Raw genomic sequence first — 26,369 nt, forward strand, 5'->3', positions numbered from 1 at the left:
CTTGAAGACCAAACGCTTTCAGTGACGGTTTTACCCTTTGGAGTCGAGGCAGTTTCTCTCTGAGATCTTGGAGGTTTCTGTTTGCCATGGTGCATTAAGATGTTTTGTAATTGAAGCCGCCCCCGGCCCCCAGCATTTCTCTGCGGGGGCCCAGTTTGGGTGTTTGTCTTAGAGACACTGCCTGCTTCACGAAGTTGTCCTAAAAAGAGCTTCGTGTAACTAGGCCATTTGATGAGTTGTTTCGGACTTTTCCCGGACGAGTCTGCAAGCAGGATACTGTTTCAACCAGATACGACGATCGGTGAACCTGATCACAAGGCATCTGTTCCCCCGTGTGGGCTGCTGGGAGTTGACGAGATGGCCCTGAATCGCAGGGCGCCGTGAAGGCTGGAAAAGCCTCGGGGCCAGAGGAGAGAACACACGATGCAGCAAATGGCAAAACCGGACCGGCCAGGGCCTGGGTAGTTTGTCCCACTCTCTATGTTAAGGGTGGATGGCCAAGACCAGAGAAGTAGGTTTGGGGGACAGAAGAACCCTGGAGTCGGCCCGTCCGAGTGCCCCAACCTGTCCCAGGGAATAGACTGGCCCACTGGCCCGTTGCTCGCAGGACAGGCCGCGTTCAGGACCCTGGCCTCCAGCTTGATGCCAGGCCCTGTGCCGGCAGGGATGAGGGTGAAAGAGACGCACCCTGGCAGGGAGGGAGAGCTGTGCTACCTCCTGAGATGGAGCCCCTGGCAGCGTTGGAGGAGGGCTGGGGGGTGGGGGTGGAAGTAGGGGATGAGGTTCCCAGGAGTGGAGGGTGACGGGGCAGACGGCACACGTCCAGGCTATGTAGGGCCCGCCACGTGGTGGGAGCTGCCTGAGCACAGGGCTGCGGGGTCGGGAGGGGGGCGGGAGCCTCGGCCCAGAAGGGCAGCCAGGGGGATTCAGCAGGCAGAGAGGCCGGCGGGGAGGGGTGGAGCTCAGTCCTGCAGGCGGCAGAGCCAGCTCAGGTCCCCGTGGGGCGTGGAATGAGGCGGCCGCGGCAGGAGGGGGCGCACACGCCCACTGCTGGTCTGCAGCTGTAACATTCCCCCACCCCCTTCCATGGGTGGGCTGAACCTTCCTCGGGCAGCAGTCTCGGCCGTGGCCTCCTCGTCACAGGGGCCGTCATCGAGACTCGTCTGGGGCAGTGACTTCCCTGGGCGTTCTGTTCAAACCTGCCACAGACTTTTGGAACTGACCTTCTCGGTAGAACTCTGAGCATTCCGCTCTCTCTCGTGCTGTTGTGTGTTGGAAGCATGTATGTGCCTTCAAATTACTCAAGAAAGTACTTTCAGAGCAGAAAAAAGAGAAAGAACAAACAACACCTGGCAACCCCCTGTGTGTGAGCAGGCTGAGGGAGGATGACGGAGACCCAGGTGGTTTTATCGCACAGACTGCGGAGCCCCCCAGCCTGCGTCCCCAGCCTCCTCCCGCCTCCCCCACCTGCTCGTGGTTCTCTTGGTCCTAGCAAACTTCTGCGCATCCTTCAAAACCCAGTTCACACATCATCTCCTCTGAAACCTTCCTGGTTCCCTCCCCCAAGGAGAATTCATCTCTGCCGCCTCTGTTTTTCCAGAGCATTCTGTTCAGAGTTCTGTTCGCTCTCTTGGCAGGAGGCACTGTCTCCCCAAAGAGGCTGGCGCCCCTCAAGGGCAGGCGGGCTCTCCCGCCGATGCAAGCCCACCTCCTCCCAATGGGTGGCAGAGTCCCCTTCTGCGTGGCCCCTCTCCCCCGACACCGACCTGCGTGCCTGTGGGTCATGCTGCCGAGTTGGAACCGCGGTGGCCCCCGAGCCTCCCTCGCCGCTGACTAACGTGCTGTCTCCCTCTCACCTCCCCAGGGCCGACGAAATTGAAATGATCATGACGGACCTTGAAAGAGCAAACCAGGTAGGACGTTTGATGGCTTCAGGCGTGCAATCACAAGAGCGTAGCCCTTTCTGTTCTCTCACAAGAGGCTTCTCTAAGCTAGGAGGCCAGTTAGTCTTGTACCTTTCACATACAGCTGTCCACGTTGACGCTTTTTCTGATGTCATGAGAAATACGTGAAAAGGCCCAGGCGTGATTTCCTTGGGAAAGTCTCTGACGTGGTCCCAGCATCCCAGGCACCCCGTGGTGATGCTTTTTCTTTTCCTTAATCCGTCTCTTAAATCTCCGCTCTGTTCCCGTGACAGCCGTTCTGCCATAGAGTTTATACCAGTGCGTTACCCCGTAGCAAAGTCTGTCTCTCCACCTTCTGACGGGATGAAGCCACTTGCTCTGGAGAGGGCTGCCAGCTGACAGCCCCTCGTGGTTGATACTTAGTTGTCACAATGCTTTGCGCAGAGTACCCCCAGCACCGTGTCCGGCATGAAGTAGGCACACGGTATCCAGTGGCTCTAAACACTCAGCTGCCTGGGAAATTTGGCCACCCTACAGAGCCCCGCCCCTCCCCAAGGACTCTGCAGAGCAGGAGAACATTCTGCTTCAGCATATGGTGCTCCTGCTTTGAGAAGAGAGGGGTCTCTCGTTTTAGTTTATTTATTTGCAGGGAGAAGCAGCCAGGGCTGGGTTATGTGTCTCAGCCGCAGAAGGCCAGGGGCAGTGGTGGCCTCTCCCCACTCAGTTTTACAGCTGGGTCGCTCCAGGCACTTGGAAGCTTAGCGGTTTGCCTCGAGTGGCCCCATGCGATGAAAATCTTTCTCGGATCCGTGGTCTCAGCTCTCCACCTTGTGAGGGTCCCACGGGGTGCCTGTGCCCCTGACTGGCATTGCTAACCCGGACCTTGGCAAAGAGCGGCCCTGTCCGTTCTTTGGCCCATGAAAATATCCTGAAATCTGATTAAAATATGAAAGTCAGTGTATGCATAAGAATGATCATGGTACGTGTGGATTCCTTTCTTCTTTAAGGAAGACTTTGTGTGTTCGGTGTTGCACACTCAGACTCACCCCTGAGTATCCTGGGCCTGGTCCATAGGGGTTGCTCAGTAGAGATGCGTGGACTGCATCACCCGAGGTAGCATCTTTGTGTAGTAGCTATGCTGGTCACGGTGAGAAGAGCTGACCGTTGTCGAGTAACTTATTTTGTACCGATTGTACCGAACTTCACACGAACCAAGTCACTTAAACCTCACTGTTTTCCACCAAGGTCAGTGTAGTTATGACTCCCATCTTACAGATGAGGAAACTGAGGTCAGTGGCCAGTCAATTGCAGAGCCAGGCCTGGCGCCTGTGCCATTCACCACACTGGGAAACAAGGATAGAGCCTGGGGGCTCACTTGGCCTTTCTTTATGTCCCAAATACACCCATTCAGCTCCTTGCCCTAAAGCACTACTTCGCTTCGCCTCACAGAGGTGCCTAAGCATTTATTTACCTTAATTTGCTAAACTCATTTAGTTTGGCCCCTTTGTTCTTACTCAAGTAGCACTGCTCAACTTTGCAGAAACCTTATTGGTGAACCTTCCCTGTCACGGGATTATCATTTGCATTTCTCAGTTTCCACTCCCCCACCCTCTCCCTCCCTCCAGGCCCATCGCAGGCTGCGTCCCCTTTTGGCGGCACTTTGGGGTAAGCTCTAGCTTGTTAGACAGATGAGCTGACTCTGTGCATATCAAGTGGTCAGGCTCCATCCAATTAGGCCCCAGGTACTAGGACGTTTGGCACAGTTGATGTGCTTCTCAAAGTGCTGAAGGCCACTGGGTGGATCCGGGTCCTCGGAGACACCAGACAGGACCCTGAAGAAAGGTGCCGCCTCCACGGTGACAGTTGGTTCAGGTCCGCACTCGGTACTTCCTGGCCATAGATGGCCTTGGACAAGTCTCTCCACTGCTTACATTTCTTTTAAAAAAAGGAAAAGAAAAAGATGAACTTTGCAGACATTACGCTAAGGAAAATTAAGCCGGTCACAAAAAAACAAGACTCTGTGATTCCACCTACATGAAATCCCTAGGGTCGTCGAATTCATAGAGACAGAGAGTAGTAGAAGGGTAGGTGGGGGGGACTTCCCTTCCCTGGTGGCGCAGGGGTTGGGAGGCCGCCTGCCAATGCAGGGGATGCAGGTTCGAGCCCTGGTCCGGGCAGATCCCACATGCCGCGGAGCAACTAAGCCCGTGCACCACAACTACTGAGCCTGCGCTCTAGAGCCCACGAGCCACAACTACTGAGCCCACACACCGCAACTACTGAAACCCGCGTGCCTGGAGCCCATGCTCCGCAACGGGAGAGGCCACTGCAGTGAGAGGCCCGCACACCGCAGCTGTGGTGGGTGGCCCCCACTCGCCACAGCTGGAGAAAGCCCACGCACAGCAACAAAGCCCCAACGCAGCCGAAAATTAATTAATTAATTTTAAAAAGAAGGGTAGGTGGGCGTCAGCGGCTGGGGGAGCGGGGAATGGGGAATTACAGTGTTTAATGGGGACAGAGTTCAGTTTTGCAAGTTGAAAATTTCTAGAGATGGTTGCCCGACAATGCGAACGTACTTAACGCTACTTTAAAATGTGCACTTAAAAATGGTTAAGATGGTATGTTTTATGTGACTGTATTTTACAATTCCATTTTTTTTTAATTGAAAAAAATTGTTTATGTACGAGAGAAAGGGAGGGAGGGAACGATAACTCGTGCAGGCAGACCTCGGAGAGATTTCAGGTCCCAGACCACCGCAACAGAGTGGGTGTCAGGATGGGAGTCACACAGATTGTTTGGCTTCCCCGTGCATATAAAGGTTAAGTTTATGCTACGCTGTAGTCTCTTAAGCGTGCAATAGCATTATGTCTAAACAAGCAATGCACATACCTTAACTTTAAAATAATGCTGTTGGAAAAATAGCGCCAGTGGACTTGCTCAACACAGGGTTGCCACAAACCTTCAGTTAGTAAAAAGCACAATGAAGTGAAGCGCAGTAGAACGAGGTCTGCTTGTGCGTCCTTCACAAGATTGTTTTGCGGATTAGAGGTAAAACACCTGTAAGTGCGTGCTTAAATTCATGCTCTGTAGTTGCTAAGGAAGCCTGGGTTCGCAGGGAGAATTCTGAAGTCCTGCCCAGGAAGATACCAGCACAGTGCGGCTGGGGAGAGGTATAGGAGAGTCTCACCAGCCACTCAGGCTGCATTAGTAGAAATAGTCTCTGGAGTGAAGGGGGTGGTGATTCTGCAGCCGGCTGTAGCAGTTAGTTCATGCCCGGGGAATTAGCGTTTGTCCTGGAAAACCACACACACTGGAAGGAAACCAGGCACATGCAATGCATTCAGGCTCCACTCCATGGCCAGGACGGGGAAGGGGCCCTCACACGAAAGAAACAGGGAGGTCTGGGGACATCCCTGTTCTTCGGGGAGCAGGGAAAGAAGACAGAAAGACTTGACACATCAGGAACTTGGGATGTTAAGAGATTAGAAAGGGGAAGGCCTAGGGCAGCGGTTGTGGATTCTGGCCTTGCAGCTGGCCAGGGCTGGCCAGGGAAGGGGTCGGCCTTTTTCACGGCCAAGTGCAGAGGCTGATGGGAGGGAACTTCCTCCCGATGCGGAGGTGCCTGGAGCTGCCTCCGAAGGGAGTGAGCTCCCCGTCACCAGAGCTGTGCAGGCAGATGTGGGCCAGCCCTCGCTGAGAGTATGAGGTCAGACACAGAGCAAACAGAAAGGGGCTGACTCGGTGGCTCAGCGGCTCAACAGGGATGACTCAATGAGGAGAAAAACTCCCCCGGGGGACAAGGAGGGCAGCGCCCAGGCAGGCAAGGAAGGGCCTGTACGGAAGGGCTCCGTGAGCTCTGGGGGCTCCAGGCTGTTCCGTAAAGCCCCTGCGGAAAGGTGGGCCCAGAGGAGGGGGTCTAGCCAGGTGTGGGGAGGGCCTCACCCTGAGAACAGTGGAGAATCACGGGCGGGAGTGAGACATCAGATTCGAGTTCTAGGAGGATCGCTCTGGCTAAACATCCAGAGAACAGAGGGGAGTGAAAAGCCTGGAAGCCGGGGGAGCAGTAGGCAGCTGTTGTGATGTGTCAGGGCAGGGATGAGGCGGGGCCCATGGCGACGAGGCGGAGGCGGGCCGGGCCGGGCCGGAGGAGGGGTACCGAGGCCGGGCGCCGCCAGACGTCTGGTTCCATGCCTTGCCCATCAGGGGAGAGCCCCGGGAGGAGCAACTGACTACTGCATTGGCATATAACATTATTTTTGCACTGGTTTATAGTCAAAATGTTCTACTGAGACCTGAAGCTCTATCTTATCGCTGAAGTACTTGTGTTTCTAGCGAGGAGAAGTGCAAGAGAGTCCGACTGGTGACGGGCAGTTAGGGCTGGGTCTCGCTTAACACCTCTTTGTCCGACTTGGAGGTGCTTGTATTAATACTGTCTTAATTGGTGACAGTAAAGGTTCGGAGCTTTTCGGGGAGGAGGGGGTAGGGAAATTCGCTCTTATGGCTTTTCTGAAATCGTGACTCAGCAGCCTGTGGGCCGTAACAATCTGCGTTTATGCAGGTGGTGTGATGCTGGGGGAGGTCCAGCTTTCAGCCTGGCCGACCCGAGAAAAGAAATCCAAATCAGTATCCATCGCGTCCCCCAGAAACACAGGCGGGGGGTCCACACGGGACTCCGGCCACCCGCACGGGGCCGGCTTGGCGTGTGTGGCGGTAACTCTCTCGGTGGACCTTTCCGACCTCTCTCCTGCAGCATCACTGAAGCGGGTCCACCTCTGGGCCCTAGCTGTCCCCCGCAGTCGAGTGTGGGTGTTGACCTGGAAGGGTGACCGGAAGTTAGCTGTGCACTTGCCACAGCGATGGCGTCTGTTCCCTTGGAAGGTCGCTTGCTGGTCTCCGTAGTCGTGCTCCCCTTTTCTCTCCCTCCAGAGTCCGGGGCTTTGAGGGGAGCAGGTTGAGGAGTCATTCCCGAGGAGAGCTTGCCTTCTCCTGGAAATGGTCCAAATGTGTTATTTGTCCTTGAGGACTGCGGTGGCCAGAAGAACGGCCCCCAGAGGTGTCCACAGCCCAGTCTCCACAACCTGTGAATAGGTCCACTTACCTGCAGAGCACAGATAAGGCTGTTCCATCTGCTGACCTTGAGATGGGAGGGTCCCTGGGGTTATGCAGGTGGGCCCTCCATAATCACCAGGGTCCATAGGTGCAGAGAGGGAGACAGAAGAGTCAGAGCGATGGGATGTGAGAAGGATTTGACTGTGGCCACTGCGGGCTCTGAGGTTGAGGAAGGGGTCGCAAGCCGAGGAATGCGGGCAGCCTCTAGGAGCTGAAAACAGATCCTGCCCCGGAGCCTCAGGAAGGGACCAGCCCTGCAGCACCTTGACCTTACCCCAGTGAGACCCACAGCGGACGCCTGACCTCAGAACTATGACGTAAGAAGCTGGTCTTGTTTGAATCTACTGAATCTGTGGCAGTTTGCTCCAGCAGCCTTGGGAAGTTACTGCAGGAGGGACAGCCTGCCAGCAGACCCGTGTGCCCAGCCGCGGCCCGTCTCCCTGGGGGCACTGCCCTTGGCCAGCTCACGTGGCTGCTGTGTCACTAAAGGGACTTGCTCACCTCTGGTGTCCCCAGAGGTGGGTTTTCATGGCCACACATATAAAAGGGACAAGAGACAAAGCCTAGGGCCAGGTTGGGCAGAAGGCTGGATCAGAGACACCCCTCCACCTGCCTCCACCACCACCATATAAAACCAGGGGACTCAAAGCCACACGTTAAATGGGTAAACTGGGGAAAGCCTGCCCGACAGGGGAGGTGGTGAGGATTCCCTCACATCCCCAGCCTTGGTGCTGGGGGAGAAGGAAACAGCCCCCGCAAGGGAACCCCTGAGCACAGCCCCCTTTCCCTGGGCCCTGGGCCCAGGGCTGTGACCGGCCTCACCAGCCGTCCCCTGCAGGCTGCAGCCGCCTGAGCCTCTGCCTTTGCCTCCTCCGTCTGCCCCACCGGCCGTGCATCTCCACACTTTATGACTTCCTGGTGACAGCTGAAGGAAGCTGGAGTTTAACCTGAAGACCAGCTACAGTCTTTAGCAATTTTCCCCTAAAAGTTTTAAGATTTTAAATTTTAAAATTTTTCCTCGGGACTTCCCTGGTGGCACAGTGGTTAAGAATCCGCCTGCCAATGCGGGAGACACGGGTTCGAGCCCTGGTCCGGGAAGATCGCACATGCCACGGAGCAGCTAAGCCCGTGCGCCACAACTACTGAGCCTGTGCTCTAGAGCCCGTGAGCCACAACTACTGAGCCCGCACACCACAACTACTGAAGCCCGCATGCCTAGAGCCTGTGCTCCACAACAAAGAGAAGCCACGGCAATGAGAACCCCGCGCACCGTGACGAACAGTAGCCCCCGCTCACCGCAACTAGAGAAAGCCCGCGCACAGCAACAAAGACCCAACGCAGCCAAAAATAAATTAACTAAAAAAAAAGTTTTTCCTCATTTTAAGATAAGGAAAGAATCGTGGCCACCCGAGGAAGCACACACCAGGGCCCAAAATAATAATAATAATTCTTCACTGGACGCCTGTCGCCGCGTGGTGGCACCGCTGGGCACCGGGCTCGTGTTATCTCACTGGTCCCCAGTTGTCCTGTAGGGCCGCCCTTTCTATCTTTGGAGTTACCACCAAAATGCAAAGCAGCGCCCTCACTCATTCGCGTGCGCTCTCCTTCCCCTCACGCTTCCAGCATTTACCCTCCCTTCTCAGCAAAGGACAGAAAGTAAGAAACAGCCAGCAAATCTCTCAGGAGGGCAGCTCAGGCTTGGCCAGGCTCTGTTCTCACCATGGGGTGGCCGCTGAGTCACACCCACGATGCCGCCAGCTGCCCACCGGGGCCCTGGCCGCGGTCCCCAGGCTCTGCCTCTGCAGGGACAGGGGAGGAGGAGTCCCGTCAGTGGAAACGGGGAGCTGGGTGTCTCATGGCAGCTTCGGCCCCGTGTCTGGGCGTCCAGATCAGAAACCAGCACCAGAGCTTGCCCCCTCCCCACGCTGATTCCAGTTCTAGAAACACAACTTCATCTGGCCAGACTGTGGTCGTGGGGAAGATAGGAAACCCTGGCGACGAGGGAGACTGCGGAGCCAACGCAGCACAGCACCCTTTTCCTTCCGCCTCAGCCGCCAGCGGCTGGGCTGCATTTACAGCTACAGAGACAGACTCACCGCAGCAGCTCCCGGCGTCCAGTACCCGCGCCCTCCTTCAGCAGCTCTTAGGCCCACTTTGACTTTCAGCTGTTCTGCTTTGCGCACGTTTAGCGGCACAGACACCTCAACTCGTTTTGTTTTGTTTTGTTTTTGATGTACTCAGGCTATAAATCCTGAATAAATAATAAAAATCCTAAACAATCCAAAAGTTACAGGGTGGGACTTCCCTGGTGGCACAGTGGTTAAGACTCCGCGCTCCCAGTGCAGGGGGGCCGGGGTTCGATCCCTGGCCAGGGAACTAGATCCCACCTGCCGCGACTAAGAGTTTGCATGCCGCAACTGAGGAGCCCGCCTGCCGCGACTAAGACCCGCCACAACCTAATTAATTAATTAGTTAATTAATTGATTTTTTTTTTTAAAGAGTTACAGTGAAGCAGCCGAGTCCACTTAAACGTGATAAGAGGCTGTGACCACCGAGGACAGGCCCCAGGTTCATGACTGTACGTGAACTTGGAAACTGAACAAAGTGCAGAAGCTCTGGAGGAATTATGAAAACCGAGGGTGAAATCATCCACAGCTAAGATCCCTTATTCTGTGAGCCCCCAGCCTTTGATGGGGCAGCACTCTGCTCCCAACAGCGACATGCCCACATGAGAGCCTGGCCACGAAGCCCCTGCCTGGGCTGCCCCAGCTCTGGTGCTTCTGGAACATTTCACAGCCAGTGTTAGCGGGCGGGGGCGGGGGGATGCTGCCTCATTGGCTGCCGCCAGAACTGCTTCTCCACTAGGCTAAGCACTGTTTTCCTTAGTCAGAAAGGCTAGAAATAATGTCAAAATACACCTTCTTCCTGGCAGAGCCATGGACGTTTTATGCCCAAGAGTATAACTGACGAGAAAGACGAGAGTAAACTTTTCAGTAATATGACTCGATTATCAGAAAAACGTGGAGTGGCTCATCTGGAAACAAACTAGGGGAAATCTTTTTCACTGAAGGGGAGAGCTTCCTGCAGTTATCGTGAACCAGAAGTCACCCCTGGCATCTTGGCCATACCGGTCACATCACCGCCTTTCCTGACACGGGCGCCTCTAGACGGTTTGCAGCGGAGGGTGGGAAGTGGCTGCTTGAGCACAGACAGGCCCGCCCAGGCGCCAAGGGAATTAGATTGAGTGCAATTCCAGGAGCTCCTGGAGCGGCGGGGCGGGCAGCCACCAGCACCACCCTGGGCAGGAGCAGCTACTGTTAGAAATACCCTAATATGTCTGGATGCAGAGCAGATAGGGCCGCGCCGCCGTCGTAGAACCACTTAAGGCTGCCAAACCCAGTCGTCGTACAACTAGGTGGACCGGCGAGTACCGGGCAGGCTAACTTCTTGCTTCTCTTTTCAGTTCTTTCTTAGCAATTAGTAGGCACGCACTGTCACACCACAAAATAAGAAAACACACGAAATAGCCTTAGTCAGCCAGGCTTTTCTTGTTCATCTCTTCTATGAGCAGAATGTACGTCTGGTAGAAAGAAGCAGTGATCGCTCCTCAGTCCACGTGCCCAGTGTCAATTAGCTACAGCTCCCCACCCATCCTTGCATTTCGTCTCAGTCATTGTAAAATCAGGACAAGCCCGTTAGCAGAGCCCTTATGAATGAGGGCGCTTCTGGGTGTTAATCCTCGCGAGGTCCCCGGGAGGGAGACGGTGTTCCCATTTTACAGACGGGAAGGTGGAGGCTTGGTGAGCTGAGTTAGGTGACCTGCTCTCATCCCTCTGGTCCCAAATGCCCGGCTCCTGCCCACTGCACCACGGTGTCCTCTTGGGAGGTGGGCACTGGAGTGACTGTTCTCGCTGACCAGTGGGAAATACTGGTTTGCTCTCCGGAGCGCTGGTGTCCTTGTCCGGGAATTACAGCAAATGACAGAAGCGTCCACCCGTTCCTCTTGCAGCCTCCTCCCTGTGGCGGCTCTGTTCGGCCTCACCCCCTCAGCAGCCCCTCGTTGGCCTGGCTGGCTGGAAATGCCAGCCTCAGCATTAGAAAACTTGGTCGGGTGAAGGGTTAAATACGTTGAAATAAGCCTGGTCCTCACAAAAGAAGTGGTATTTACACCCCGTCCGTTTATGGAAATACTTGCTGGAGGAAAACAGCCACAACATTGTGCATGTTTTTAGGAGGAGAATGGCCAGAGTGTCTTTAATTCACTGTTTACCCGTGAGAATTACTCCCAGGAGTAATCCTGCAATAAAATCTTCTTGGGCTATGAGAATAGAAAGAAATTGAATCAAAAGACTCCATTTCCACTTGTATTTATTCAGTCTGGGAAATTCAGTGGGCCGGAGCGCTAGTATCAGCAGGGGATTCCTTGCTCCTAGCGTTAAATTACTGTCATAATCGCTCAATTATTTCTTCCTTGTACTGTTTAAAATAAAAATCCATCACATTCTCTGTTTTTTTCTAGCATTTATTAGGTTGAGTGTTTAGGAAAATCAATTATAGTCAGTCAGGCATGAATTGATGAATGTTTCTTGTAATAATTGTCAGTTGTTAAACTGAATGTACTTTCTCTTTCCACCCTTTTCACTTCCTTCAGAGGGCAGAGGTGGCTCAGAGAGAGGCGGAGACCTTGAGGGAGCAGCTCTTGTCGGCCAACCACTCTCTCCAGCTGGCCTCCCAGATCCAGAAGGCGCCGGACGTGGTGGGTAGCCCAGCCCCGCGGGGACCCCGTCGCCTCGCATCTGTAGCTCTGTGTGTTAACAGCCGCTTTCTTCTTTGGCTTTAGAGCGTCCCTTTTCGGGGGTGATGTTTGAAACAGTCCTGCTGCCTCGGTGGGGAGTGCGCGTAACAGTCTGGGGATGGAACCCAGTGGTGTCAGAGGGAAGAGCTTTACTGGTTGTGCGTCGGTGCCCGGTGGTCAGCGTGACGCCCACCCGGTGGAGAGCCCATCACCAAGAGAGCATCTTCCCAGTTAGACTGGTGGGGGGACCGCTGGCAGATGGGTGGCGATCCGAGGCTGGAGGCTTGCAGGACTGCACAGCAGAATTGGAGGTCTGGTCTTCTGGATGCGTCCTTCCAGAGTGGAAAACAGTTCATGACGTGGGGGGAGCGGGGGAGGTAATAACACAACCCGCTCTGAGTCCGCGTGACAGTCAGGATCTCGCCTGACCTGCGGGCATTCAAGAGGAGCCAGGCGCACATCTCAGACCTTTGCCTCTTGACTTTTCCAAGACTAATGAAAATGGCTCTTAGCTGGGACTTGCCCAGCTCGATCAAGGCGGCTTTGAACTATCGGACTCCAGACTCTTTGCTTCAATGCTGTGCAGCAGTACAGAGCGGCGGTGTCATTAAGACCGTGGCCACTGGAGCCAAAGCCCTGGGTTCCGAACCCAGCTCTGCAGCTTATCAGCTGTGTGACTTGGGGCAAGTGGCTTAACCTCCCTGAGTCTCAGTCTCAGTCGCATCATCCATAAAACGGGTTTTTACAAGCGTTCTGGAAATTACTCTGAGCGAAGCCTCTAGAGCACGTCCTGCCACATAATCCGTCCTCAGCCAACCTTAGCGGTTAGGCTGGCTGTGGCTGGCATCGGCACTCTGGTCCAGGAGCCCCGGTTTCAGAGCCAGCTCCGTCACTAGTTCACACACAGTGATTAACTCAGGTGGTGGCGCGTACGAGGCCTGGTGTGCAGAATGAGGAGGAAGTAAGTGGTCCTGAGGTCCCTGCAGCTCTGATGGCCTGTGATGGGCGAATTGCACTTGTAGCTGTCCTTTTATTTAATAAAGGGTTGGAGAGCCCTTGCTGTGTGCCGGGACCCGCAGTGGATCCTGGGAGAGCCAGGAGGGACGAGCCAGGCCCTTCCTGGAGAGAGGACAGTCCAGTGGGAGATGTGCTGCTGTAATAAGGTCACACATCAGTTTGACTACCACTACCCCCACCCGACCCATGAAGCAGGGCATTGTTATTTCTTTATATAGATGAGGAAACGGAAGCTCCCTGGATGTAAGCCCCTCGCCCCAGAACGCTTGGCCCCAGCGGCCAAGCCAGGACTCAGCAGGGGCCTCTGCCGCCCCAGACCGGAGCTTTTAAATTATTCCCCAGGAATGGGTCCAAAGCAAAGTTTTAGTGTGAGGACCCCTTTTAAGACTGGATTTTTGTTTTCTGTCTTTAAGTTCACCTTAACTAAAACATGACTTAAGTGTTTCAGGCTACAGAGAAAAGTTTTCCATTTAAGGAACCATCACAACCTTTATACTTCATGGACTCTGGTATTAATTTTGCCTGAAATGTCCCCTTGGCTGTGTCACGGTGCCCTTGTCCAAGTTTACCTGGACTGGCCCCAGCACCGGAGCCGCGGCGGGAGGAAGCCCTCGAGGATGGAATCGGTGCGGCTTCTCCTGGCCTCTGGTCGCTCAGGGTCCTCTAGAGAAAGCCGTGCATCCTGTGTCTACCCGGGGCTCCTGAGCTAAATGTTTTGATTGAAAGGATTTCTGGCACCAGCCTGGACTGCAGCAGCCGAAACATTTCAGAAGGAAATGAATGTTTTCGCAGGTAGAGCGAGTTGTGGGTCCTCGGGGTGCTTAAACACTGCGGCATCGGCTAAGTGCAGTGTTTACACGGCACCGCTTCAGCCTCCCGCGAGCCGGCCCTGCCAGGGCTCCCCTCAGGGACACGTTCCCGTGTAGCCCGGCAGCCCCAGCCCCAGCCCCAGCCCGTTGGGGAGCGAACGAGCAAGCGTAGGAAACCAGGCCAGCGGCACGATGTCTGTTGGGCTTGGCTGGCAGAACTAGGTAGAGAAACGGTGGAGTCTGTAGATCCAGCAAAAGCCAAAACCGGGCATTGGGCCATTGGAATCACCAATTCTGGAAGGCGAGCCGCCAGTCAGCCAGCCCCTGCTCCGCATCAGAGGCCGGGCGGGACTCTGTGCAGTTGTGTCATTGCTGCGTCGTGACGCCACCGTCGTTAGAGCACGGTTTTATTACCTTCATTTTGTAGGTAAGCAAACAGGCTCAGAGGAGTTAAGTAATCTGCCCAAGGTCACACAGCTAGGAAATGACCGAGCTGGAATACGATCCCGAGTTTGTCCTGCTCCCAATCCACTCTTTACCCCTCCGTCGAGCCACCCCTGCTTCGTGCACATTCAAGGAGACAGGAGGCATGCAGGCCCTTTGTCAAGTATTTACAGGCAAGTGTTAGTTTGGGGCTCTGGTGCGCCACACCAGGCCACCTTAAACCTAAATGTCTGTCTGTCCATCAGGTGAATATACTGGACATAGTCGGCATATGTCGGCCACTCAGTGTTGGCAGGAATAGCGGGGTGATGAGAAGGAAGGAAAACTGAGCCTCTCGTTCCCTCAGCCCTCCCCGGGGAGATTAGCCTAGACTGCGAGTGTTTGCCTCGTAGGCTGGGGTCCCAGCCCACCGTCACCGCACATCAGGTTTCCCTCGTGTTCAGTGAAGCTCCTGCATCTCGTGTGAAAGTGGCTGCAGGGTAACAGAGACCGTTATCTGGCTTCTTCCGGCCTCGGTGTTCTGGTCTCTGTAGGAGGATTTACGTGACCTGTGATAGTTCACACAAGCGCTTTGGCAGAAGGGGGCGGGCGGTTCCGAGGGACAAAGTTTAATGGGGTACTCCCTCAGCGACTTCGGTTTCTGGGTTCATTCTCCCCTTGGGAAACATGGGGAACACAGGCACCGTGAGGAACGCAGGCCCTTACCCCTGAAGCCTGGAGCCTGGGCAGGTCCCCCTGGGACAGACTCTCGGGACCCCATTCTGGTGCCCACCGGGACCTGTTGTCAGACTGAGGGAAGTCAGTTTCTGTTCCTTCCTTCCAAGGCTTGTCCGAGCCAGGGTCCTGACCCTGGACCCCATCAGAATGACGAGGGAGTCCTTGGGCCCTACCCCAGCCCCCTGAACCACAGCTGCCAGGGCAGGGCCCAGCTCCCAAGGGGTTTGGGGGGGCTGAGTCGAGGCCTGGACGGACACGAGGGAGCCAGTGGTCCTGAGTCCCTGAATCCACCTTTGCTTCCCTTCTCAGTAGTGATCTCAAGGGCACCTGAACTGCCAGACGCCGACCCCCCTGCAGTTTTCCACGCCCCACCTCACCCCGCCACCTTACCCAGCACCTTGTGCACCCTGTCGTACCATCTCCTTTTAGCTGGTGCCCACGGACCGACAGGCCCAGCTCCGTCACCCAGGTGCGGGCCTCTCCCTCCACCCGCAGCCCCCGGTCAACTCCCGGGCCCTTGTCTGTTTCTTCCTCCATTTCCTGCTGCGTCTTCACGGTGGGACAACAGGGCGCCCTCGTGTCGCAGGTGGGAGTGAGCGCGTTTGGGCTCGGAGTAGGCGGTGTTTCCGTCTTAATTCCAAGGTCTCGCTGCTTTGGGGTATGTTGTCTCACCTCAGCTTAGTTTATGCGAGACACAGATGGTGTCTGCTCTGTTACGAATGAGGAATCTGTGGCCCGGGCTCGTGAGTTAATTGATGTGCCCTGAGGTCACAAGGTCAGCCTGTGGCCAGACCAGGCTGGGCCCCAAGAGTTGAGCAGCCAACTGTACCCTGGGGCTGCCCGTCGCCCGGTACCCATCCTGGACCTAGGGCCACACTGGGAGCTCCTGTTTTTACACAGGTTCTCTGAACCCTCATCCCCGCTGTGATTTGCACTCGCCCATTGAAAACCCCAGATCACCTTTCGGCTTGTGGTGCAGATTCTTTCCCTAAGAGCACTTTAAACAGTTGCTATGGCTGCCATCCCTCAGGTTGGACGATGGATAAATAAGTTAAATTAGATACCGTGCCACAGCCTAAACGCACCATGAGGCCAACCTCCCTGGGTATCACTTTCATCGTGTCCCCCTGCTGAGTCCAGGCCCCTCCTGCCACCCTCGCGAGCAGTCACTTTCAGGTGCCAACATGCTCAGTCCTCTTCGAGCCAGCCTCTCGGCATCGATCACCCCTTGCTCGTGCCCTGCTCCCTGCCCCTCCCACCCCTGTGCCCGCCTGTGGGGTCCCCGCCCTGAGACGGAGCAAGATCCACCAGCCCGCCTGCACCCCCCGTCCCTCCTCAGGACCCCCCCCCCCCCCCCCCGCGCGCTCCTCCCCTGTCCTCACTGCTGGCAGGACTTGTCTGCGGTCCCTTGGCTCCTGACCTGGGTTCTGGCCAGAGTTGTCTAGGGCGGCGCTTCCTAACTTCTCTGTGGTGAAGGATGGTTTCATTTGTTTTGTTTTGTTTTGTTTTGAATTTCCAATCTGTTGCAGACTGATAGTTTTACAGAAGACAATAAAAATGTCACAGCAAAGTCAGATTGCTATAAAAGTCTCTAAACACTTACTCTCAATTTCTGTGCTGGTCTCACTGTGTACCAGCCACGGTGTGTGAGTTGGCACCAGTCCGTGGAGCCCACGCTGAACAGAACGGGTCTGGACAGCATGTGCCTCTTTAATAAGTTGGCGGGAAGATGCTCACTGGGGCCCCAGGGCCACGGGCAGATCCGCCAGAAGTTAGGGGAAGTGAAGGACTTACTTTATAACATTATACAAACCAGAGACAGACGGGGCTCCCTTCTTCGCCCACAAAACTTCACATTCTTACATGGTAAAGGCCTTAATTTCCTGGGAGGGAGACATGAAAAATTATTTCCATGGTGACTGGCTGTCCCCAAATGGTGAAAACCCTGTGACAGGCACATCATGCATGGAATGGCAGGGCTGCCCCTGCCAACTGGGGCTGCAGCTGCCACTGTTTCCGCCCCAGTATAGGCCAAATCAAGGTGTGCAGCAGTGCACTTCCGGGGGCAAGGGGACAACAGCGAGGATGGTGGCGTTCTACACTGCAGTGTGAGCCGCGTCCCCAGGTCGCTGCCGTCACAGGGACCTTGCGGTCCTGCCCTTCCTGTCCCCCTCAGTCATGCCCAGAAGTGCTCCGCCCGGCACTTCCAGAACCACTTCCAGACAAACTTCCAGAACCATTCAGGAGCTATGATTACTTCTAAAACTTGAGAAAAGTACTGCTTTCATCCTTGGGAAGTGGAAATAAGAATTTGACTTTAAAAAAAATACCTTTTCCCTGTTTTGCATTTTTTCCAAAATGAGCACATTTGAGGCGTGGGGAGTAAGTTTTTTAAAACAGCAATTATCAAAAGAATTCCTGCGCAAAGGAACCCAAATATGCACCTTCCACGTCTTTTAACTCTTTTTTTTAAAAAATGCTGAGAATCAACTTGTCAAACAGTATCTCAGCTTCTAGATAACAGAGTAATGAATCAAAAGGACAGTGCATCTCATCTTGTGGTAAAAAGTCCGAATGTTTTGGAACATTCCAGGAGCCGTCCTCAGAGCCTTCCCCTCTGGCGTCCCCAGCCATCAGCAAGGCCCTTTCCACCACCTCCTTCAGGTCTCTGCTCAAATGTCACCATCTCAATGCGGTTTTTCCCGACCACATTATTAAAAGCCCCAGCTGCCCCTTCCCTGCTTCAGTTTTTCCATGGCATTTATCATCATCCGACACACTCTCTGCTACTAATAAGCATATTTAAGGCATCTCATCCCTGCCCCATCCCACTGGACCAGAAGCCCTGTGAGGGAGGACAGGGACTTCTGTCCTTTTGTCCCCTGCTGTGTGCCTGCTACATGGTGGGTACTCGGTAAATGCTTGTCGAACAGACGAATCCAGGTGGCAGCTCCCCGTGCAGACGAGAAGGTCGGGGGCAGGGCGACGGGCAGGTGCGGTCCAAGCAGAGGCAGGACGTGATGCCGTATCGTCCACACCACCAACCACATCCTTCCCACTGCCTGCTTCTCGCCTCGGTTGCCAGCACCAGCAACCCCAAGCGCCCGTCCGAGGCCGGCGCGGTTTTGTCATCTCCTTTCTCCTCCGCAGGAGCAGGCCATAGAGGTCCTCACCCGCTCCAGCCTGGAAGTTGAGTTGGCCGCCAAAGAGCGGGAGATCGCGCAGCTGGTGGAGGACGTGCAGAGACTCCAGGCCAGCCTCACGAAGCTGCGCGAGAACTCGGCCAGCCAGATCTCCCAGCTCGAGCAGCAGCTGAGTGCCAAGAACAGCACCCTCAAAGTAAGGGCGCCGGGGGCCCCAGGGACCGGGGGAGGGCCGCACGCGCACACCCCACCTCCCTCCCACATGGCCCCGGAAGGAGCCCGGGCTCGGCACGGGGGGTCCGGCTCTCCGCCGACACCCCGAGTCTTCAGCGGGGCACTTCGGCCCCCAGTGTAGTGACCACGGCAGGGGGGTCTCGCCTCAAAGCCAACTAACTCATTTGCCCCGCCGTAGCCGTTGCACACATGTATCTCGTTTTTGTCGTCTGCAAAGGTCATGGTTAAAATTCCTTCTCTTTTGAAAGCAGAAGTGACTGTTGGGGTTTTATCTCAGGTGAGCTCCAACCATCAGCTAAGTCTTTCCCTCCAGTGAGACCAGTATAAGGAGGCGTGAGGTCCCCTGGACACGTCACTCAGAAGCTCCATCAGGGCTCTTGTCTGGAGAACACCTTGTCCTGACTGACAGCAGGCATGGCAGCCTTGACCTCTGTGAGGCAGCCAGAAGCAGAGCCCTGAAGCCCAAGGCAGCGAGGCGGGACGGGCCTTGACCCCTCCCGTCAGCCCCTGCCCAGGCGGCGCGTCCCTCCTGGTCAGCTGTCCTCGCACGCAGCCCGTTGTAGAAACCCCGATCCTAGGTGCCCACCTGCCCACAGCACGCCGCCTGGGCTGGAGTGCCGTCGGGGCGCAGGCCATCCACAGACGCGTTAGTGCAGCTCTGCCGGCCTTCCCTGGCTCCTGGAGAAGGTGCCGGCAGGAGGACCCAGCACACCGAGACCCCAGCCCGCCCTGTGCCCAAACAACATGAAAGCCAGGGGTTCGTGGAGGGCACATCTGCACCGAGCCCCGTGGGCCCTGCTCCCCCCCCCCTGCAGGGATGGTTTGACCCTCAGGCCTGTGCCAGGCGCCGGGGCCCGGAGCGTGGTGTTGCTTCAGCACGGGGAGCTCCCACCGTCAGCCGCTGGTCTCCCTCCGGCGTCTTCAGCAGTCTAGCCGAAAGCTAGATCCCCTTGGGGCTTCTCGTAAATTGGTGTCCCACATTCAGAACCCAGAACCTTTTACGTTATATTTTTTTAATTACACTTTATTTAAGGTATTCCCAATCTGTTGAAGTTAGCATAATGTGGAGATAGTCGTGGCACCCCAGATTCACACGTCAGAGCCAGCAGGGACTCCTCGGTGGTATCTTATTTGACAGGGAAGAGACAGGACCGGCGAGGGCGCGGCATCCGCTCTGCCGTCCCCGCTCCACCGGGCCCCCCCGCCCCCGCTCAGCGCCCATTTGAGGCGGGCGTGAGTGGATAAGTGACCGACTGCCAATTGTAGTCTCTGTGCTCTAAAGAAAGTGGATCAGAGTTGGTTGTAAAAATGTCAGGAAAACTTTTTCTTATGTAAGGTAACTCCAGAATGTGGTTAGGCCCATTTTGATTTTTTTTTTTAATTGAGATTTTTTTTTTTCCTCCACGCATGACCATGTTTCTGAGGCAGAACTCAGTCTCCAGCAAGTCTTGTCCTCCCGGCAGCCCCCTGGCCTGACCTCGCTGGCACCGGGGCACCCACAGCTCAGCCTCACTAGATCCTTCTCTGCCTCTTTGGGTGGATTTCATCCACTGTCTGAGAAACTGCCGGGTGCCCGGGCCCCGCGGAGGACACGGTCCTGCCGGGATGGGGAGATGCTTGAGGCCCGGTCACATTGAGGCTCTCATCAGCCTGCCCACTGAGCGCCAGTACTCACTTTTTATTTCTAGATTCAGTGTCATTTCCTCGCGTTACAGCCATTTCTGACCCCAGCAGTGGCCCCGCTATTGGATAATTGGCCTTCCCCTCCTTTGTTACAGTTAAAGGCTTCGACTCAAGTACGTGATGCGTTTGACTACATGAGAGGGAGGCTGTAGGCCTTACGTTTTTTATTACAGAGCAATTTCTTCTAAATCAGTTAAGGTTTTAATGTTTGCCTTCACCAAAAATGAAACGCAGTTTCACAAATTAATGTTCTTTATCTGTATCTTGGGGGAATTCTTTAATACTGTGCAGTTAATGAAACAATTCGGCAATACTTCTTCCAAAATTATTACTCCCTCATCTTCATCTGATCTAATAATCAAAACGTGTCCTCTAGTAACAAGACTTCTCTGATTTTAATTATCTTAACCCCTTGTCGCCAGGAGTGAAGCTCTCCCTGATATCGAACCCACACGCAGAAGGTATCCGCCTTCCCCAAACGGGCCCGTCAGCCTCCCTCGCCCAAGGGAATAAGGTTAATTGAATGAGATACTTCCCTGGGCTTTTTTTTTCTCCTAACGTGTATAATTTATAGTCTCAAATCTAAACTAAGCAGTGAAACAATTACTAGAAAAATATTTTATGAATGAGACCTGTCAAATCGACCACCTGATGCTTTTGTGGGGGGGGGGGGGGTCTGGGGCCCAGCCGTGGTGGCCGCTGGACGCAGCCGGGAGCCGCCCCTGAGCTTCCCATTTCCTCCTCCTCCCGCTTCCACCATCCCCAACCCCCTGACACCGCGTCTTTTCCATTTGGACGGTGCTGTCCAGCTTTGTGGGCTCGGGTTGGGATCTACGTCTGAAGATGCTCCAGCCTCCAGCTGTCTCTCCGCATCCTGGCGTGGTGGGTGGTTTCACCATGGACGCTGACCATGACCTCGGAGAGAAATGCTAATGTGCTTGATGACGGTGACTGAAGGGATGCGGGGCACTGGTCTCACAAGGGCAGGAGGCGTAACGGACAAGTCTTTTTTTTTTGGCCATGCTGTGTGGCATGCAGGATCCCGGCCAGGGATCGAACCCGCGCCCGCTCACAGTGGAAGAGCGGCGTCTCAACCACTGGACCGCCAGGGAAGTCCCACGGACAAGTCTTGAGATTATGGAGTCTTGAGCTGACTGGGGGTCTCCTCCACCAGGACCCCCTGGGGGTGCACTCTGTAATGGAACACGTTTGGGGACTAAGTGGTTTGCTTTTCCGAGCACCTTGAAACACTCCCTCTCTTTGCGACTAATGCTTTCTTCCCTTCACCTTCGTAACTGATGGATAATTATGAGGATAAATTGCCAATTGGATGTTTACCAGTCTCTCTCCCCATACTCTGCTTTTTCAAGCCAAGTTCACCATCACTAGCCGCATACAGCGGTGCATCCTCTAACCTTCAAATAGACATGAAAACCAGCTCAGAAGTGGGAGCTGTTTCCTCCCGCCTGATCTGACAAGTACGGCAGCACCGTGCCGCTTGTCGAGGATAATCCTGTGTTCATAATTAGTGAAATAACGCGACTGCCATTGCAAGGCTGCTGCTTTTGATAACACTATTCTGGGGCCTTCTGTTGGAACGCTTCAGTACAGAGGCAGTGTAATGCGGCAGTCACCTGCATTCTACTCGCTAGGGCACAGGAGACAATGCTACCAATAGCTCAGGTTTAAGATGGGCGTTTGTAAGAAGGACTGACTGAGGCCCATCTCCCCTAGGGAGAAATGATATTTTCTGCAGTTGCTTTAAAGATCAGTACTTCTCACTGGGCGGGTGGGCGGGTGGGCGGGCAGGTGTGCTCCATTCACCTGGGGGCCTTTTTCCAAACTGCACAAGCCTCCCCAACCCTCCGCACCCCTCACGCCACCTCCCGAGGTTCTGATGGGTCCTTTTGAGCCACTATGGGGCACACTGTGTCCCTCGCGGGGTGGGGACAGGACCAAAGACCGACAAGCACTTCTCTGCACTCGTTCAGCGCCTTTAATTCTGGACGCTGCCTCTTTGGTTACATAAGTTCCCTCACCGGCCGTGTGTTTCCTCTGCACCGGGGCTGCCCTTGACAGCGTTTTAACGAGCATCTCATCATCGTCTCAGTTTGTGAAGCTCCGACATCCACGTTCCGTTGGTCGCTTGCCGCGGGTGGGCATGATGATAATCGCTGTCTCGGGGAGGGGGTGCCAGCCAGCCCGTGGCTGTAGCGGGGAGGCCTGTGTGTCCCTCCATGGCCCCTGCCCTCCCTGGACGGCACGAGTGAGTTTTAACATCACACATCCCGGTATCAGAGAGCCCGGGAGCCGAGCCTCCCCGAGCCTCGTCCTGGCTGCATCTTGAAGGCACTGTGAGCACAGATTGAAGGAAGCCATCTGTGCAATTGAAGGAAGAGTGAGCCTTCCACGGGGAGGAGGGGGGTGAAGGGGGCCCCGGGAAGGAAGGCAGCAGCGGAGATGCCCCAGAGGGAAGAAACCGAGGGCCTCTTCCCTCTGGGGCATCGTGCTAGAGGCCTCAAGACCAGTTATCTGCATTGAGGTCATAAGTAAATCGCTGCAAACTGGTGGGCATTACTGAAACTGCTTCAGGGAGCTAATTGTGGGAATCTACGGTGAATCCTCTTAGACACACGTGCCCCTGGTCACTGGGTGAGCAAATCTAGATACTCACCTGCAGACGATCCCCAGCTTGTGGCCCACTTAGCCAACCATACAATGTCCAAGTATCTGAAATATTGAGCCAGGACCTTCCTGGACGATGGTGGCACGATTCCGTGAGAAGGAGCTGCTCCCGTCCGCCCTGTGCCTGGGTCACAGTTCATGGAGGCTGGAGGTGACTTGTGATGGGGTTGCCACACAGGGGTCCCCCTTGTGTCTCCAGAGCCACGCTTCTCCAGCTGGCAGCAAGGCCTCCAATGTCATGGTCACTCTCCCCACCCCCTGGCCTGGGGGCGGGGGGGGGGGGTCTCCCCTTTTTGTCTTGCGTTCTCAGCCTTGGGCGTCCCTGGGCTTCTCCCCCAGGCCAGCCTCAGCAGATCCTAAATTTACGTAACTGCCACCTCTCACCAAGGAACAGTGGAGACCTGAGGGGGTCCCCGTTCAGGTGAAAAGGAGGGGCACGCTGCCCAGTTCCAGACCCCAGAGAGGCAGAGTCAACCTCAGACCCCTGCCCGGACCAGGGAGCCCAGTCACACCCGCTGGGTTCTGACTGGTGGCCCCTCAGCCCCGGGGTCCACGTCAGGGTGAGGGGTCACACACCGATGCCCCTAACCTGAGCTGTGGGTCTTCAGACAGCACTGCCGAAAGCCTGGCTCCGATTATCCCAGAGGAAGAAGACAGAGCTGCCTGTAAACCGCAACAGTCGCCTCTCCGGCCCCGTCCGTTGTGTGGCAAAGGCGTGTTGCTACCTTGACCCCTTGCTGTGCAACCCGGAGGATGAGGTCTTTCGAGGGTCTTTGCATTAGTCTCTGTGCCAGAGGTCCCTTAAGTTGGTAGCCCTAGGCCCCAAGTTATAACTTGACTAAGACAGATATCTTTTATAAATTCAGTACCTAATTTGCTGCACACCAAAATGCTTTGCATTTTAAATTAAATTACCTCATTATTTGAGTGTTAGCCAGGATTTTAAGAACTTCAGATAGATAATGCTTCTAGCAATTCAAGAACCATTTGATGAGCTCCTACTAAGTTCTGGAACCACACACGTGCTCTATAGTATTAAACGTGTGTGATTAACGTATCATAAAACCACCGTGTTTGAGGGGTGCTTGCAGCCTGCACTTGTGCATCCGACATTTCCTCACCACTGTCCTCTGGAAACCCTTCTTCTTACTCTTCCCCCCTTCCCATATGAGGAGCGTGGGGCCCGACAGCCTAAGCCCGTCACCCAGGGTCACAGCAAAGTGGGACTGAGCTCGAAGCCCAGCTCCGCCCTAGACCTTTCCTCCCCTCTCTATACAAGGTCAGAGTGGGTTCCTTTACAAGAGCCCCTTTTCAGGAAGGCGACCCCGCCTGCCGGATTCTGCATTCATGGCGCAGGATGTGGGGCTGCCTTTCCTGCCATCGGCATCAGACAGCCAGAGCTGCTCTGGGCCTCCGTCCTCCTCCATGGATCTGCCAAAGAGCCACAGGGACGCTCGGAGGTGGCAGACTGGGCTGTGGAGAACTTCGTAAATGGAGCGCCTGGATCGAGGACCACAGAGTGTCTTCAGAGCCCTTTAGTCGTATTCAGTACCACCCACCAGGGATAAAGTAGTCATAACTACAGTGATAACAGTCACCATCGCTACTGAGTGCTTTACCACAGGCTAAGCACTCAGTATTGCAGTTGGGGCTCTTGTCTCTGCACGTTCCACATCCACGGACTCGGAGGGCCGAGTGCCCTGCGCCATTCTGTGTAAGGGACCAGAGCATCTGCAGACTTGGTACCACAGGGGTCCTGGAGCCAGATCCCCCGTGGGTACCAAGGGACGACAGTTTCATTTAGTCCTCAGGAAAGCACTGTCCTGTGTGTACCGTTATCCCCATTTTATAGATGAAGAACCCAGGCTTAGAGAAGTTCAGTGTCTTTTCCAAGGTCACTCTGCAGCTAAGTGGTGGAGCCAGGACTTGGCCCGGGGCTGTCGGGCCCCAGCCCGCCGGTGCCTCACTGCTTCCTGCACTCACTCTGGGCGGCCTCGGGCTCTGCCACGGCCTTTGGCGCAGACCCCCTGTGGGTTTTTTTTTTTTCCTTTGTTTCTCTGGACGGACAGACAGCTGCTCTGCAGACGTGTCGCGATAACTGGATAAGATGACATGTGAGGTGCGGAGCCGGGCCTGGGATCTAGGAGCACCTGCTGCCCTTTCCGGGCAGGACCCCCTGAAACCAGACGTTACGGGCGCCCAGCAAGGAGTTTCTGGCCAAAGAACAGAGCTGAGGGCACTTGGGCTCTTGCCTGTGTGGGCCCACGCCGCCTGCCTCCTGCCCTGGCCCACCCCCAGCCTGCCGCCACACGCGGGGTCCTGAGACGGCGCTCCGCTGGGAGCTCGGTGGGGACGGGCTTTGTGAGGCGCCCCCCGCCAGGCCCCCGTCCAGGTGTCTGCTCCACAGAGGTTTGCAGCCGCCATCTTGGTTTCTTCCTGACTACGCTGCCCCCCAGGCAGATGGCAGAAATTTCCGTGGAAGCTGTTTGGTTCTCAGTGAAAACTCATATTTAACCAGACAGCTTCCAGCCCGAAAACCTTCTGATCTGGGCTGATCGAAGGCCTGCAGCCGTGCTCTCAGGGAACCCGCAGCAGGACCTGGCAGCGACAGTGGTCCCGCATCGAAGGCCCCTCGGCGCCGGCATCTGCACCGGCTCCTTGTCTCAGTGCCCCTTCGCTCAGTACTCGGAGGTCACCGGCCTTCCCGTCTCACAGATGAGCCGCTGATTGCCGTGCCCAAAGGGCCCGGCTCGTGAGTGACAGAGCTGACTCCAGGTTCTGGGCCGTGCCAGGTCCAGAAGCTTCGTGTCTGCCGTTCTTCCTGCCCGTCTCTTGTTCTCTGAACGTGACCACTTTTTATGCGTGCTCCGCGTGCAGCGTCAGTGAGTCCCACCCTCCGAAGGTGCTTTGCGTCCCGGCAGCGCTGGGCAATCTTGTGTTAGGAAAGGCTTCCCACTCTCCGACCACAGGGAGGAGAATGAAAGAATCGTGTCTTCATGAGCACCTTCTCAGCATCTTTTGTCGGAAAATGAGTGCGTGCTACCCTGTTTGATTATGAGGAGAAACCATTGTAATACAGGCAAGAGGTCTTAAAAAGGAACTAGGGCAGAGCAATTCTACACAATGGGAAATACACACACAAGAAACCGCCAGCAAAGGCAAAAGGAAAAGACGGGCTAAATGGGGCCACGTGGGATTCAGGTAGGAATCTTCTCCCCAAATTCTAGAATGTTCTCAGCCGGCTTTAAACTGTGATCATAGACGTGGCTGGTCAAGTAGAGCCTAAGAAGGTAACTAGAAGCCCTGGCGATGGGAAGGGCCTGTTGATTCAAGAATTGGAATTTGTTCGCCCCAGGCTTGGAAGGATGCTAAAGGGTCAGGACCCCCTGCTGGCCGAGGCTTTGCGTTTTATGTCAAGCTGTCTTCCTTCCCACAAAGAACTCCTTTGGTGGAGGGGGGAAGGGCAAAAACAAACTAGGCCAAAAGCACCTTCAGAGAAGGAGGCACCCTCTGCCGCCCACTCTACAGCAAAGGCTCTTCCTGGCAAGAAGGCCCCGCAGGGCTCCGGGCACAAACAGCCACGTGGGTACCACGTGAGCTCACAGAGGTGAATGGAGCACAGCAGAGCATCACCGCACCTGGGAAGCTTGCCAAAGGGCCCCTGACCTTCCCTCTGAAGGGCATTCTAGGGCCAGGGAGTCAGCCATGCCCAGCTGTGGCCCTGCTGGCCAGGGTGCCCTGCCAGGGCCCTCCCTGCAGGACCATCTGTCGGAGAAAGCAGTGACCACCCAGCGGACCGGCCTCCGCTGCTAAAATCCCCCGCGTCTGT

General features: G+C 55.4%; 1 protein-coding gene across 10 annotated transcripts in view; it reads left to right on the top strand.

Annotated features, from left to right (window-relative positions):
- Positions 1–26,369, top strand: part of CUX1 (cut like homeobox 1) — a gene marked incomplete at its 5' end in the record, with an annotated part of 375,083 nt that overhangs the window by 271,938 nt on the left and 76,776 nt on the right. For 6 of the 10 annotated variants that reach the window (XM_082857320.1, XM_082857323.1, XM_082857324.1 and 3 more), the window contains 3 exons: positions 1,865–1,913; positions 11,665–11,769; positions 17,952–18,134. In XM_082857320.1, the coding sequence (XP_082713446.1) occupies positions 1,865–1,913; positions 11,665–11,769; positions 17,952–18,134 (337 nt within the window). Of the gene's footprint in view, positions 1–1,864; positions 1,914–11,664; positions 11,770–17,945; positions 18,135–26,369 lie in introns of all 10 variants that reach the window. The other 4 variants (XM_082857328.1, XM_082857322.1, XM_082857325.1 and 1 more) reach the window with 1 other exon arrangement.

This window comes from Leucopleurus acutus (assembly GCF_964270905.1).
Source record: "Leucopleurus acutus genome assembly, chromosome: 16".
NCBI lineage: Eukaryota > Metazoa > Chordata > Mammalia > Artiodactyla > Delphinidae > Leucopleurus > Leucopleurus acutus.